This window comes from Chamaea fasciata, unplaced genomic scaffold (assembly GCF_029207755.1).
Source record: "Chamaea fasciata isolate MVZ Bird 193981 ecotype frontalis unplaced genomic scaffold, bChaFas1.0.hap1 SCAF_26, whole genome shotgun sequence".
In the NCBI taxonomy this organism is placed as follows: domain Eukaryota; kingdom Metazoa; phylum Chordata; class Aves; order Passeriformes; family Sylviidae; genus Chamaea; species Chamaea fasciata.
This window is the reverse complement of record NW_027094111.1, coordinates 6,770,281-6,782,137: the sequence shown is the minus strand read 5'-3', so window position 1 is coordinate 6,782,137 and position 11,857 is coordinate 6,770,281. Positions and strand designations below refer to the sequence as shown.

Here is an 11,857-nt window from a genome sequence, read left to right as displayed (position 1 = left end):
GCAGCAGCGACCACCCCTCACAAATTGGGGTTCAGAAATCCCTGCCCATGCCTTGCTGTCCCCAAGGCAACGGAGACACTGCCTTTCACCTCTCCAATGAAAAGACCTATTGGAGCTTAATTCCATTTTTCCTTTTAATGCAAAAAAATAGCCAAACACATCTTCCTGCCTTCCCCCCACCCTCCCCAGGTGTGTTTCCTTTGCTATTGTTTTGCTTAATATTTCCAGCCAAGCAGCTCCCACCCTCCCAGCCCTCCCAAACCTCTGTAGCTCTAAAGCCACCCAGTGCTTTCCCCCTTCCATTTTCCCAGTATGGCAAAGCCCAAAGGGATCTCCAGCCACTGAAAAAAAAGAGGGTATGAGGGAAAACAGCAGGGTGCACAGTATTTCAGCAATGCGCCAGTTCTAACCCTGCCAAGAGCTTATAGGAAGAAAGAAGAAAAAAAAAATACAAAAATAAAACCACCAAACAAATAGTGACAAGCGCAGAGCAGCCTCAGCACACAGTGTAAACAGAAACTGTCCCGATCCGAAATCCGGCTCTCCTGGAAAGCAACAGCACAACATGCTTTGTACACCCTGAAAGGTCCCTGCGGTGCTGAGCTGCCAAGGGGAAGGATCTGGGTTTGAGCTTGGGTTGATATTTTTTGCCTTATACAGAAGGCTGAAGTGATCTCGGAGTCTTCAAGCGGCATTTGCAGCACCGAGCCTTGCCAGGCAGGGAAATAGATGGGGGAAAAGTGCCATGGGAGGAGAAGAGATTGGGATACAGAGACCCTGAGAGAAGGTCTCAGGGCTTTGCAGGTGGGAAATCTGGACAAGGGAGAGAGCAAACAAATACAAAAAAATAGAGATATAAAAACAATTTGTGTGGAGGAGGAGAACAGGGACAGTAAATCAATTGTACTGTTGGCCTCCCCAAAGCAAGAAAAATAATAAAAAATCCCATTTGAGGTGACAGTGAAGAGTCTGACAGAATTCCCTTCCCTGGGGAAAATAAAAATGCAAATGAGGTACCTGTTCCACCCCAAATCCGTCACCCCTTCTCACAGCCACATCCACACTCAAGAATTATTGTCTCTCAAAGAAAGTCTCCAGGCAGAGCAGCCGTGGAGCAGAAGCACCGAGGCATGGCTAGTTCCTCCTGGTTGGGTTGTCCAGCAGAGATCCAGTCTCTCCTTGACCCTGCCACAGGTGGTATTGTTCAGTGCTCCACAGAGACGGAGCCTTATCCATGTCTCACATGTTTCTCCAGCTTTGTTTTAAAAAACAAAATTTTACATATATATATATATAATATATAGTACAGTGAAAATATCCATGGCAATAAATGGGGTGGCTGGAAAAGATGCTTAACAAAAAAGCCTGAAATAAAACAAATTCCCAACTCTTCCCCTAACTGATGCTTGCCTTCCCCACTAGTCTTCCAAGACCACAATCTCCACATTATGGACCTGGTGCTGATGGTCTTCCACATCTCCCACCTTCTCTTCAGTCCTCAGCTCCGTCTCCAGGATCACAGCTTTGCCCTCTGATTCATCTGCATCTGCCTCAGGATCTGGCGCTGGGTCAATCTCTATGATGGTCTGCCCATCATCCGAGGTGCCTTCCACAGCTTGGATGGCGGAAGTGATGCCAGACTCCATGGCCACCAGTTCCACAGGGTTGACCATGGCTGCCACGTTGGCCAGGGCCCCGCTGTCCTGCATGGCTGCTGAGCTCAGCAGTGCCAGGCTGGAGGATGGGTGCAGGGTGACGGTGTCTGAGGAGCTGGTCTTGGAGGATGAAACCACAGTGGCATATCGGAAGAGCTGGGAGCCAGATGGCAAGGTATGAACAGTCACCGGGCTGGAGCCTTGGCTGAGGGTTGCCACTGGGATGTTGCCCACAGAGAACTGCTGTCCAACAGGCGCAATGGCGATGGGGGAGATGACAGTGAACTGAGGCTGCTGGATGGGGGTGGAGGGGCTGAGGATGGTGGCGGAGGCTGGGCGCTGCAGACGGGGTCTCTTGGGGGGCTTGGGAGCGCTCATGGGCATCAGCACCACATTCTGGATGGTTTGGGACTTGGCCTTCTGGTCCCTGGCAAGTTTCTTCTGTTCTTCCAGCTGCCGCTCCAGGTCTGCAAAGGGAATGGTTGAGCAACATGTCACACCAGGCTAAGTAGGAACTCCTGGGGCTCCAGAACCAACCATCACTCCCAGGTTTGTGACATAAGGTCACCCAACCACCCAGTGAGCCTGATCTTGGCTTCTCCCTCTAGACCAAATGGCACTGAAGGAAAAGGGTAGGTTCTCCTGCCACCCATATAGCAGCTGATTAATGTTCTGGCTGCCAGCGCCTGGGTAAGATACAGGTAACATTCCATACTTGTTGGCTACTCCTACTGACAAGGAGATGGACATTTCTGCTCCCTACAAGCTAAACCCACCTGCAAGGAAGAGTGGATAACCCCCACCCCAGGCAGTTGGAATTGCTCCCTGAGCTTGGCTGGGTCACCTCCCCACAAGCCAAGCACCTGCGCTGGTGACAGCCAGCAGGATGCCTGGGTCAATGAAACAACCCCCTCAACCCTTGTCAGTGAGAACACTGGGAGCCAGAAGTAGCACAGTGACCTCATTCATCCAGGGCAGTAGGGGACTCAGACATCTCAGATAACAGCAGATCCTACAGGACATGGTGAGGAGGGAGACACAACCAGTGAGCAACTCTGGGGATCCCAGGTCAGTCAGTGGCTTCAGCTCAGGAGATGCTGAGCAAGACACCCAATAGCACCACAAGACAAGCAGATAGCCCTGATAGCCAAGACAAGCAGAGGCTCAGCACCCCATACTCAGAGAGGCTTATTAGCTTGGGTATAGCACCACATAGTCCATGGCTCAGGTGACCACGGCACAGCACTGAGCTGGCAGGTCCCATCCCTAATCCTGAGGGAACTGGACTCATGCCCACAGTATCCCATCTGCAGCAAAGAGCACAGACTTTGGGCTGTCCAATGTCCCAAGCAACTGCTCTCTGTGAGACAGGAGAGAGGAAATTCCAGTCAAGCCCTAGCTCAGAAAGGGATTGGGATGCACTTGTTTTGGGGCAGCCTGTACTGAATGCTAACTCTAATTCATTGGGGTTGTGTGGAAGGAAAGTCATGTCCATTCCCAAGAGTAGCAGCAGGATGTGAACCCTTATCAGGCACTTTACCTGCCAGTGTGTAAAGAAACTGCTCCTCTCCTTGCTCTGTCTGGTTTTTCCTGTTGTCCAGTACCTTCTTGACTGTGTCCATTAAGCCAAATGTATGGGCAACGTTGTTCAGGACTGCAGCATCTCCAAGGAAAGGGCACAGGGATGTTACGACTTGGGCACTAAAAGATGCTCCTGTTACACCAAAAATTCTCTACTGCTTTGTTCTTTCACAAGGGCCAGCTGAAAAAAGGAAACCCAACTCCCTCATCCTTCTGACATCCCAGGATTAAATAATCCCATTCACACAATAAAGCGAATTGGACAGAGCTGTGTCACTCAAGCAGCTCCTAATTGCTGCAAATGAAAGCGTAATTTGCAATCATAGAGATACAAAGGAGCTCTCCACCTACAAATTATCACCCTATGCTGTTGACAGTGTCATTAACATGCCAAGCTCCACTGAAAGCTGTGCAAAATGTCTATTATAAGCCACTGACTTCAATCACTCACAGTTCCCAAAAACTGACACCTACCAGACACAAAGATGCACCAGCCCAAAGTGAAATTAGAAAATTAAAAAAAAAATTATCCTGGGTAAAATGAAGTTTGTGGCTACAAGGATGTTCTCTCAGGAAGAGCATCAACAAGAGGTATTCACAGGGGAATGTGCTAAACCAGATTAGGGAGCCCCCAAAACAGGTTTTCTGGCACCAGTGAAAGCTGAACAAGTGAGGGGGCAGGACCTGTTTAAGCCTGCAGTGTCACAGAGAAGTGTTTGAGTAACTCCAGTCCGAGTGACTCTGGGAAAGCATCCATGTTGGCTGGGAGCTGTGGACAGGCATCTGATGGTCCCAGCAAGCTGCCAAGGTCACTTGCTCAGAGAACAGGATGGAATGGTGTGTGCTTGTGCTTTGAAGCAAAGGCACTTCACAGCTGGGCAGGCTGAGAACACAGACTGTGCTCCCATAACTCAGCCAATGAGTGAGAACTCACTCCCCATCCTGACTCACCAGCTTCACATGGTGAAATGGACCCTTAGCACTGGGGTTTTTTGCCTGCAACTGCCCTTTTGAGGCTTCTTCCTCACAACCTACCTGTCATCTGGAAGGGACACTGACCCAACCGCTGCTGCACACCTCTTAGGACTTCTTCTATCTCCTTCTGGATGTTGCACACCACCTCTTCCATCAGCCCCACATCAGCTATTCCTTTCCAGAACATCAGCGTGTCCTCTGGCACAAAAGAGGAGGAAAAGAAGTCAGCATGTACAAGCATTTGGCATTTTTCCCACAGGGCGACCTTAAACCTCTCAGGCAAGTGTATCTTTTCAAGGTGACTACCTTTGCAAGGTAGTTTGGCTATTGGGGTGGACAGGACGTGGGGGAAAAAAAAACAAAACAAAAAAAACAACAACCCCAAAGCAAGCAAAATGGACTCAGGCAGCAAATCAGGAACAAGTTTTTAAGCAAGTCCATGACTACCAAGGCAACATTTCACATTTTTGCAAGGTGCAGAGCTTAAAATAATCATTTGAGGAAATTCTGGCTAAGCTTCCATACTGATACAACAAGAGAAAGCAAGGCAGAGAGACACAGAACATAGAGTCAACAGGGAACAAACGTGACTCTGCTCTTGGTTGGTTCCAGCCTGGCTCCAGGCTGGCAGATGTGTTTCACATCCCTGGAATAAAACAGAAAAGTCCCTCACTTTAACCAGTAACATCTGATCTGAGAGATCATCCATCAGCCACGATTCCAGGGCCAAAGTCCTACAGTGGTGAGGAGCTCCATTGGCAGAAAGTCTGAATGCCTGGATAATGCTGGAGATCCAAGGGGCTGGGGGACAGCTTTGTCATTGCCCACACTTTACTTATTTTCAGGATTTAGGTTTCCAAAATGTAACAGGGGAGGAGCGGGGAAGAAAACACACAACAAGCACCCTGAGCTTACCTGAGATCTCATCCGCATCCTTTTTCATCCCCTCCTCAGTGGCCACAGTGACAGCAGCTGTCAGAGCTGAGTTCCACTCGATCCCCTCTTCCATACTCTCCTCTGACAGCGCAATCTGGGTGATGTTCCCTGCCAGAAAGCCCCCATCAGCTCCCTCCAACAGCCTGAATCCCTGCTTTGCTTCCCAACCCCTCAGCCCTCCCCAGGCTCTCTTTCACTCTTTGGGTCAGATTTGTGCTTGGCTTCTTTCAACCAAACCAGTTAAAAGCAAATATTGCTGCTTCTCATTGGAACTCTTGATTGTGAAAAGTTCTGGAGCTTCTGTAGGGAAAACCATGTGCCTTGCACATTGGAGTCCCAGCTCAAGAGAACAGAAAAGGATCAGAATAAAGAAGGGAACAAATAAGGCTCAGCCCAGCTACCCTTCTCCCCTTGCATCATCTACTGGAAGCTCTGCACCCCTACTCTCTCACGAAATGGAGCCGGGGTCCCAGCTGGTTTATAGAAGGGAAATGGATCTGATGCAATTCTAAGTTTATTAATCAAATTTGGGACTAAACTAATGTGCAACCACAAGCTGGCTATGGTGCTTTCTAAGAGATTCTCCTTAGCCTATGGACAGCTCTGGCATGTCACCCACCAAGGGGCTCCGAGAAATGTAACCCACCCAGCTTAATGATGTGGTACAACTGGGAATAGTTTTCTCCCTTAACCTCAGCAAAGATATCAATTTCTGCCATGGAGCGCAGGATCACTGAGAACTTGCAGCTGGAATGACAATCAAATCCTGTCCAGCCACCACATCCTGTTCATGGATATTCTGAAGGAGGATAGCATTTCTAAATTCACTCCTGGGACCAACTCATGCCTTTGTAACAGATTCCCAAATGGAAAATGTATCGGAAAATGCTGTACGAACTCTCACAAGTGTTTGCTCATGTGATGATCCCAGAACAAGGATCCCTGCAAAGCTCTCAATCCTTCTCCTGGCTATGAAGGCTGCCTCTCTGGAAACCAGCTGCTTGATGCCAGCTGTCTTCCAGCCTACTCAGTCGTGCAGAGCAGAGCTCCCTTACAGATGCTGCCAAGACTTCTCCAATCAGACACAAGAAGCAGTTTCCTTCCCAGAAACCAGAGCAATCTCCTGGTGGGACTGCCCTGATGTGCCCACAGAGATGGTGTGAAGTGTGTGTAGGAGGGAGAGGAGCATCAGAGGGAAGTTCCCATGGCATTGGTAACTGGTTTCCTACCATCAGCTGAGGTTGGAGTCTGCACTACGCTCTGCTGCCCTGGCACTGGTGCTCTGGCACTGCTGATCAGGAGATCAAACTTGGTGCTTCGACAGGTGTTGGTGCAAACTTTGTCGTGTTGGTAGAAATCAATCTGCCCCGAATCCATCATCTTCCTGTGCAAGGAGTAGGGATAAAATCAGGCTCAGCTCAAATCTCAGCCTAGAGACAAAAGGGAGTATTCTACCCGGGAATGCTATGGCCATGGGAAGGAAGGAGAAAGGGAGATCCCAGGGCCACCTCTGCACCCAAAAAATCTCTTGCAAGGCTTTCAAATGGAAAACACAAGAGACCCCGAGTTTCACACACAGAGTTTCACTCCTGTTCCACCCCAGGTTCCCCAGGTGATGCCACTTCTGTCCAGGGTGAGGGATCCTGACCCTCACATCATCGGGTTGGGTTCTCTGCAGGCTGCTGGCTGGGTACTCTGGGCCTCCAAGCAGCCTTCTGGGGACTGCAAAGCAGACAAAATGCCTGCTGGGGGACCTGCAGCTGCAGGGGTGGAGCCCTGCAGCTGGACAGGGTCAAATACCTTAGCATGATTCCTCCAAGGCGAATGGCTCTCTTCCAATCCTTCAGGGTAGACTTCCCAGCCAGGTGAACAAAGTGCTTTGGGCTAATCAGTTGATCATTGAACTGGCAACAAGACAAGCAAAGGCTCAGCAAATAGGGTAATATCACTTGGGAGGATTGGAACATCCAACACAGCTCATCTGAGCCCCCACTTCCACCCTGAGGGAGGAACTGCTTCTCAGATCACTCCCGGCTTTAATCCTCTGGGCACAGCAATGCTCACAGCTCCAGGAAGCATGTCTGTAGGGATGACCTGCCAACCATAGGTATACACAGACCTAACCAAGAACAGCGCTGAAGGCTTTATATAAACCAAATCATCTCCTATGAACATTTATGGTCATTTTGGAGATCACTACAGGAGCTTTCTGTTACATCCAGTGGCCCAGCAGCATCCAGCTGACACAGGTATTACCTTGGGCATCTGTTCTGCCCTGCTCCAGTGACTTGAGTAGTTCCTGCTGAGGGGCAGGAGCACAAAGGGCTTGGCTGTCACACTGCCATGTGTGGGAAAAGGTAACACCAAGATTTCCCTTCTCAATCCAACCTGCTCACTAAGGAAATGACAGGAGTGGAGTACCAGGACACTGAGGAAAAGGGAGAGGGGGCAAAGCTCTGCCAGATCTCAACACACATCTCCTGCCTGCCTTCAGTCCCTCCTCAAGGGCCAATACAATTGAAACATGAAGTGATATCCTTCCCTCCTTAACCCCCTCTTTCCATGCTTCTCCCCATCAAAATCAACATTAGCACCAACAATGCAAGGACTCAGTTAGGATGAAACACAAAAAAAACTTGGCCTGTGGAGGCCAACCAGCACACCTAAAGAGCAAAGAATGAATCCACTGGAGTTTCTCCCTTACCTTCACACACTTGACATTAATTCCTGGACAGACAAACTTCTTCCAGAGAAGGATGGCTTTGCTCTCCCCACAGGTGATGGGATAGGCGATCTCGATTTCCTCACTGGTTTCAAGGGTGCTGGGGTCTGAGGGAGGAATGGCTTAAAATCAAACTTTCCACCCAAGAGGCTCCAATCCCACAAGGTGGGAGCTGGAAGCTCATTGGTTGTGAGACCTGCACTTGAGAAACCAAAAAAAAAGGGCAGATCCCAGTTCAGGATCAGTCTTCTCTTCATCTTCTCAAAGTTAGTTCAGATTAACTCTAACAACAACTGGCATCTGCTTTTTGGTATAGCAATGCTCCAAATGAAGCTCATCTATAAAGAACATGAACTCAGAAATCCAACACATCTATAAGGGAGGACGTGTCAATGAGAACAATCTTAGTGACAACAAAATGGTTTAAAATTTGAAGCACAGATACCTCTCTGATTCTTGCAGCTCTGGTATCTCTTAAGCAACAATATTAGATATTTACTGATAATGTATTATCTTCATGTGCAGAGTTTCTGTTAATCCTACCAAAATACCCATACCCACAGAAGAAGAACTCTAGTCAAGAGCTAGTGACAGCACATGGTGACAGGAGCCTTTTCCCACACACTGCTCAGCATGGCAGAGAGCACTTGGAGCCAACCTGCTCAGTTCTTATGAACATCCAATCCAAACCATCAGACCAGTTGGTTCAGCAAAGACCTCACAACCAGTGCCTGATGCTTCAGCCACCACGTCCTCATCACTATCATTCCTGCTGTCAGTGTCTGCACACCAGGACTTAGGTGACATCCTGACTCCCCTGGGCCCCATGGGAGCCCTTACCATTCATTGCAGGAGAGCCAGGATCACACTTCCAGGACTCTGAGACCAAGCAGTAACAGCAGACTCTTATTCCAGAGTATGCCCAGCCCCTGTACCCACATCCATGCTTGGGAATCAGCATCTGCAGGGGCAGAGCCAGAAGGAAACCCAGCGAACTGGAGACACCAGCCCTGCACAGGACGGGATTCATCCACGCCAAGTGGGAACTCACCAATCCCTTCTTCCAGCTTGTGGATGGTGTGAGTTTCCACGGCCACCACAGCAGCGCTGGCCTCAGAGCCCTCTTGGTAAATCCTGTGATGAAAGTGGCCATCCATAAACAAATAAATCATGGGAAATTAGGATTCACAACACAGGGTTAAAAAATTAAGTAAATTTCTTTTTTGCCAGTCCTCAAGAGACATTAATTTTGTGTGATACAATTTCAATCACCAGGAATTTTTTGGCGAATGCTAATAAAACAAAACACTAGTAACCCCAAGGGCTGACACACACAGAAGCATGCCCAGTGCTGTCACCCCACCCTCCACTCTGCCAGCGCCACTGAGACAGCTCTGCAGGCTTCCCTGGCCCTTTCCCTCTGCTTTCTGTCACCCTCGACAGCAGGAAGCAGAGCCCAGTGTCCCAAGATTTCCCTTCTAGCCCTGTGTGACACTGAAGCACAGATGACCACGAAGGGAAGTCACTGTCAGGCCCACAGCCACCCAGCCCTGAAAATATTAACAAACTAGAACCAGGTTTTTTTCCACCCTAATTGATCCAGAGTGAAGATGAAGCCACTGTCTGCAGCAGCTGTCAGGGAGCCACAAAATTCCCTCCGCATCTCTGGCCCACTTTATTTTAGAAGAGGATTATTTTAGGGGAGAGCTGGCACAGAGGCACATGAAGATCTGAACACACAGACCACCACTTCCAGCAGCTGCAGTGTGGCAAAAACCAACCCTGGGACTGGAGAAGGAAGAGAAAGATTGGGACAGCATTGCTTCCACGATCCGGTAGCATTGCACCACCACAGCCTCACAGGACAATTTCAGCCCTTGAAGGCCCCAAGACAGCTATACACATAAAATATTTAATCTGTTGTATTTTCTCTCTCCTCTGCATGGCACAAAACCGACGGAGATCTGGAAAACATGGTGATGCTCTATCCCCATCCCACCTCACACCTCCCAGTCACACCAGTACCATCCTACTCACCCTTGCTGCACTGGCTGGAGCTGCAAGATCACTTGGGTTTTGGTATCCTCCGGGTTCTCCCCTTCATTCCCGTCACTTGGTACAACCACCACATCACCCACAGGGACGCTCACCTCGGCATTCGCCATCTCTCACATGAACCCAGTGAGGTTTTCTCCTCCCTGTGGACCACGAAAGCTGGGAACAGATCCCAGAGGCAGATCCTCCCAGTGTCATCCCACTCATAACTTCCCAAGCCAGCAGCTCTCTCCAGCTCTGAACCCCCCAACCTGGCACCAAGGAAAAAACCTACATTGGGTAGGGTTTGGCAAGAAATTGTTTCCAACACAGAGCTTCTCTCACTAGCCCTGACCAGCTGTGCTTCCAGCCACCGCTGGGATGCTCTGGTCCACCCCTGGCATGCTCTGATCCCTCACTACCAGGAACATCCATGTGGATGATTCTTCCCAGTAGAAGCTGGTGTCAAGGCGTGGTGCTACCTCAGGAGGACCTGACAGGGGGTCCTGGAGAAGATGCATTCCCAGGGGTTGTGCCTATGGTTGTGCACGAGGCACAGAGGTGGTTTTGTTACAGTGTGGGGCTGGAGATCATCCCTGCAAGCCTGGGGTCTGCAAACTGCTGGGAAAGCCAGTCTCAGAATCATGGAATGCTTCGGGGGAGAAGGAACCTGAAAGCTCATCTTGTCCACCCCCTGCCATGGGCAGGGACACCTTCCACCTGACCAGGTTGCTCCAAGCCCCATCCAGCCTGGCCTTGGACACTTGCAGGTATCCAGGGGCAGCCACAGCTTCTCTGGGCAACCGACGTCAGGGCCTCACCACCCTCACAGGGAAGAATTTCTTCTCAGTATCCCATCTAAATCTCAGAGATTTCAGGTCAGGATCTCCTGGTGGGTGACGGGACTCGATATCCCCTGACTGGGATACACCAGGACAAACCTGGGGAGCCGCCAGCACAGGGGCCACGCGCCCAACCGCCGGCTCCAGGTGTGGGACTCCCGTAAATCCCCGCATCTCATCCCGCTCCGGGGAACAGACAGACCCACACGGGACCCCTCGAGAGACGGTCGGGCTCCCCCACGATATCTGGCGCGGGGGGTCAATAGGACACGGAAAAATCGCGGCGGCGATCACGCCGAGGCCTTAAGTGAAAAGGAGGGGGCTCCACAGGGGAATCCCCCGGACCCCGCGAGGTCTCCGGGCTGTGGTTCGGGGGTCGCCGCCTCCCCCGCGCTAGGGTCGAGAGGTCACGTGACATGGGACCCGCGGGGCCGCCCCGCGGCGCGCACGCCAGCGAGGGGGCGTGGCCTGCCCGGGAAGGGGGCGTGGCCTCGCCCCCCCTCCCCACGGCGGTGGCTACCCCCCGCTGCCCCCCTCCCCCCCCCCGAGCGGCGCGCGCGCGGCGCCCGCCCTCGCGGCAGCGGCGGCGGCACGTACGGCGGCGACCCCTCCCTCCGCTCTCGGCGGGGCCAGGCCCCCCTCCCGCCTCGCCCCGCCCCTTCGCGGCGCATGACCCCTTCCGGCCCCTGTAGCGCGGCGCCGACTGGGTCTTACCGTCGGCGAGCGGCCGAGACCGGGGGCTGTGGGACGGGGGAACGGGGGGATGGGGGGGGGGAAGGCGGGCCGGGCAGCTGCAACGCATGCGCAATGCCCGCCGCGGCCTCGGCCGCCAGCACTTCCGGCCACCGCCTGCTTTAAAGGGGCCGAACGATGAAGCACGCGGCGCTGTGCTGCTCCCTGGTGGCCGCCGGCAGTATCGCCTTCGCAGCGTCGCCCGCCAGCCCAGGACACGAGTTGCCGACGGGGGTGTCACGGCGAGGTTCGCTCCCCCCTGGACCCAGCAGCGAGTCGTGGAGCGCGCCACCGGGCATCTCTCGCCCCGCCTCAAGTCAGCCCCGGCGGGACCACCGGGACCTCCCACGGCCGGCCCGCCGAATCCCCCACTGCCCCCG

General features: G+C 52.0%; 1 protein-coding gene across 2 annotated transcripts; it reads right to left on the bottom strand.

Moving 5' to 3' along the window:
• Positions 1 to 20: 20 nt before the first annotated feature.
• GMEB1 (glucocorticoid modulatory element binding protein 1) lies at positions 21 to 11,843 on the bottom strand. 2 transcript variants are annotated; one of them, XM_066204672.1, is made up of 10 exons: positions 11,460 to 11,843; positions 9,907 to 10,067; positions 8,921 to 9,003; positions 7,852 to 7,976; positions 6,948 to 7,051; positions 6,377 to 6,531; positions 5,127 to 5,255; positions 4,272 to 4,409; positions 3,196 to 3,318; positions 21 to 2,122 (listed from the first exon to the last, which is right to left on the bottom strand). In XM_066204672.1, exons 2-10 carry the CDS (start codon positions 10,032 to 10,034, stop codon positions 1,419 to 1,421), a joined length of 1,689 nt encoding a protein of 562 aa, XP_066060769.1. In that variant the 5' UTR covers positions 10,035 to 10,067; positions 11,460 to 11,843; the 3' UTR covers positions 21 to 1,418. The 2 variants fall into 2 exon arrangements, with proteins under 2 accessions (XP_066060769.1, XP_066060770.1); XM_066204673.1 differs by lacking the exon at positions 11,460 to 11,843 and having other exon boundaries at positions 9,907 to 11,130.
• Positions 11,844 to 11,857: the final 14 nt, after the last annotated feature.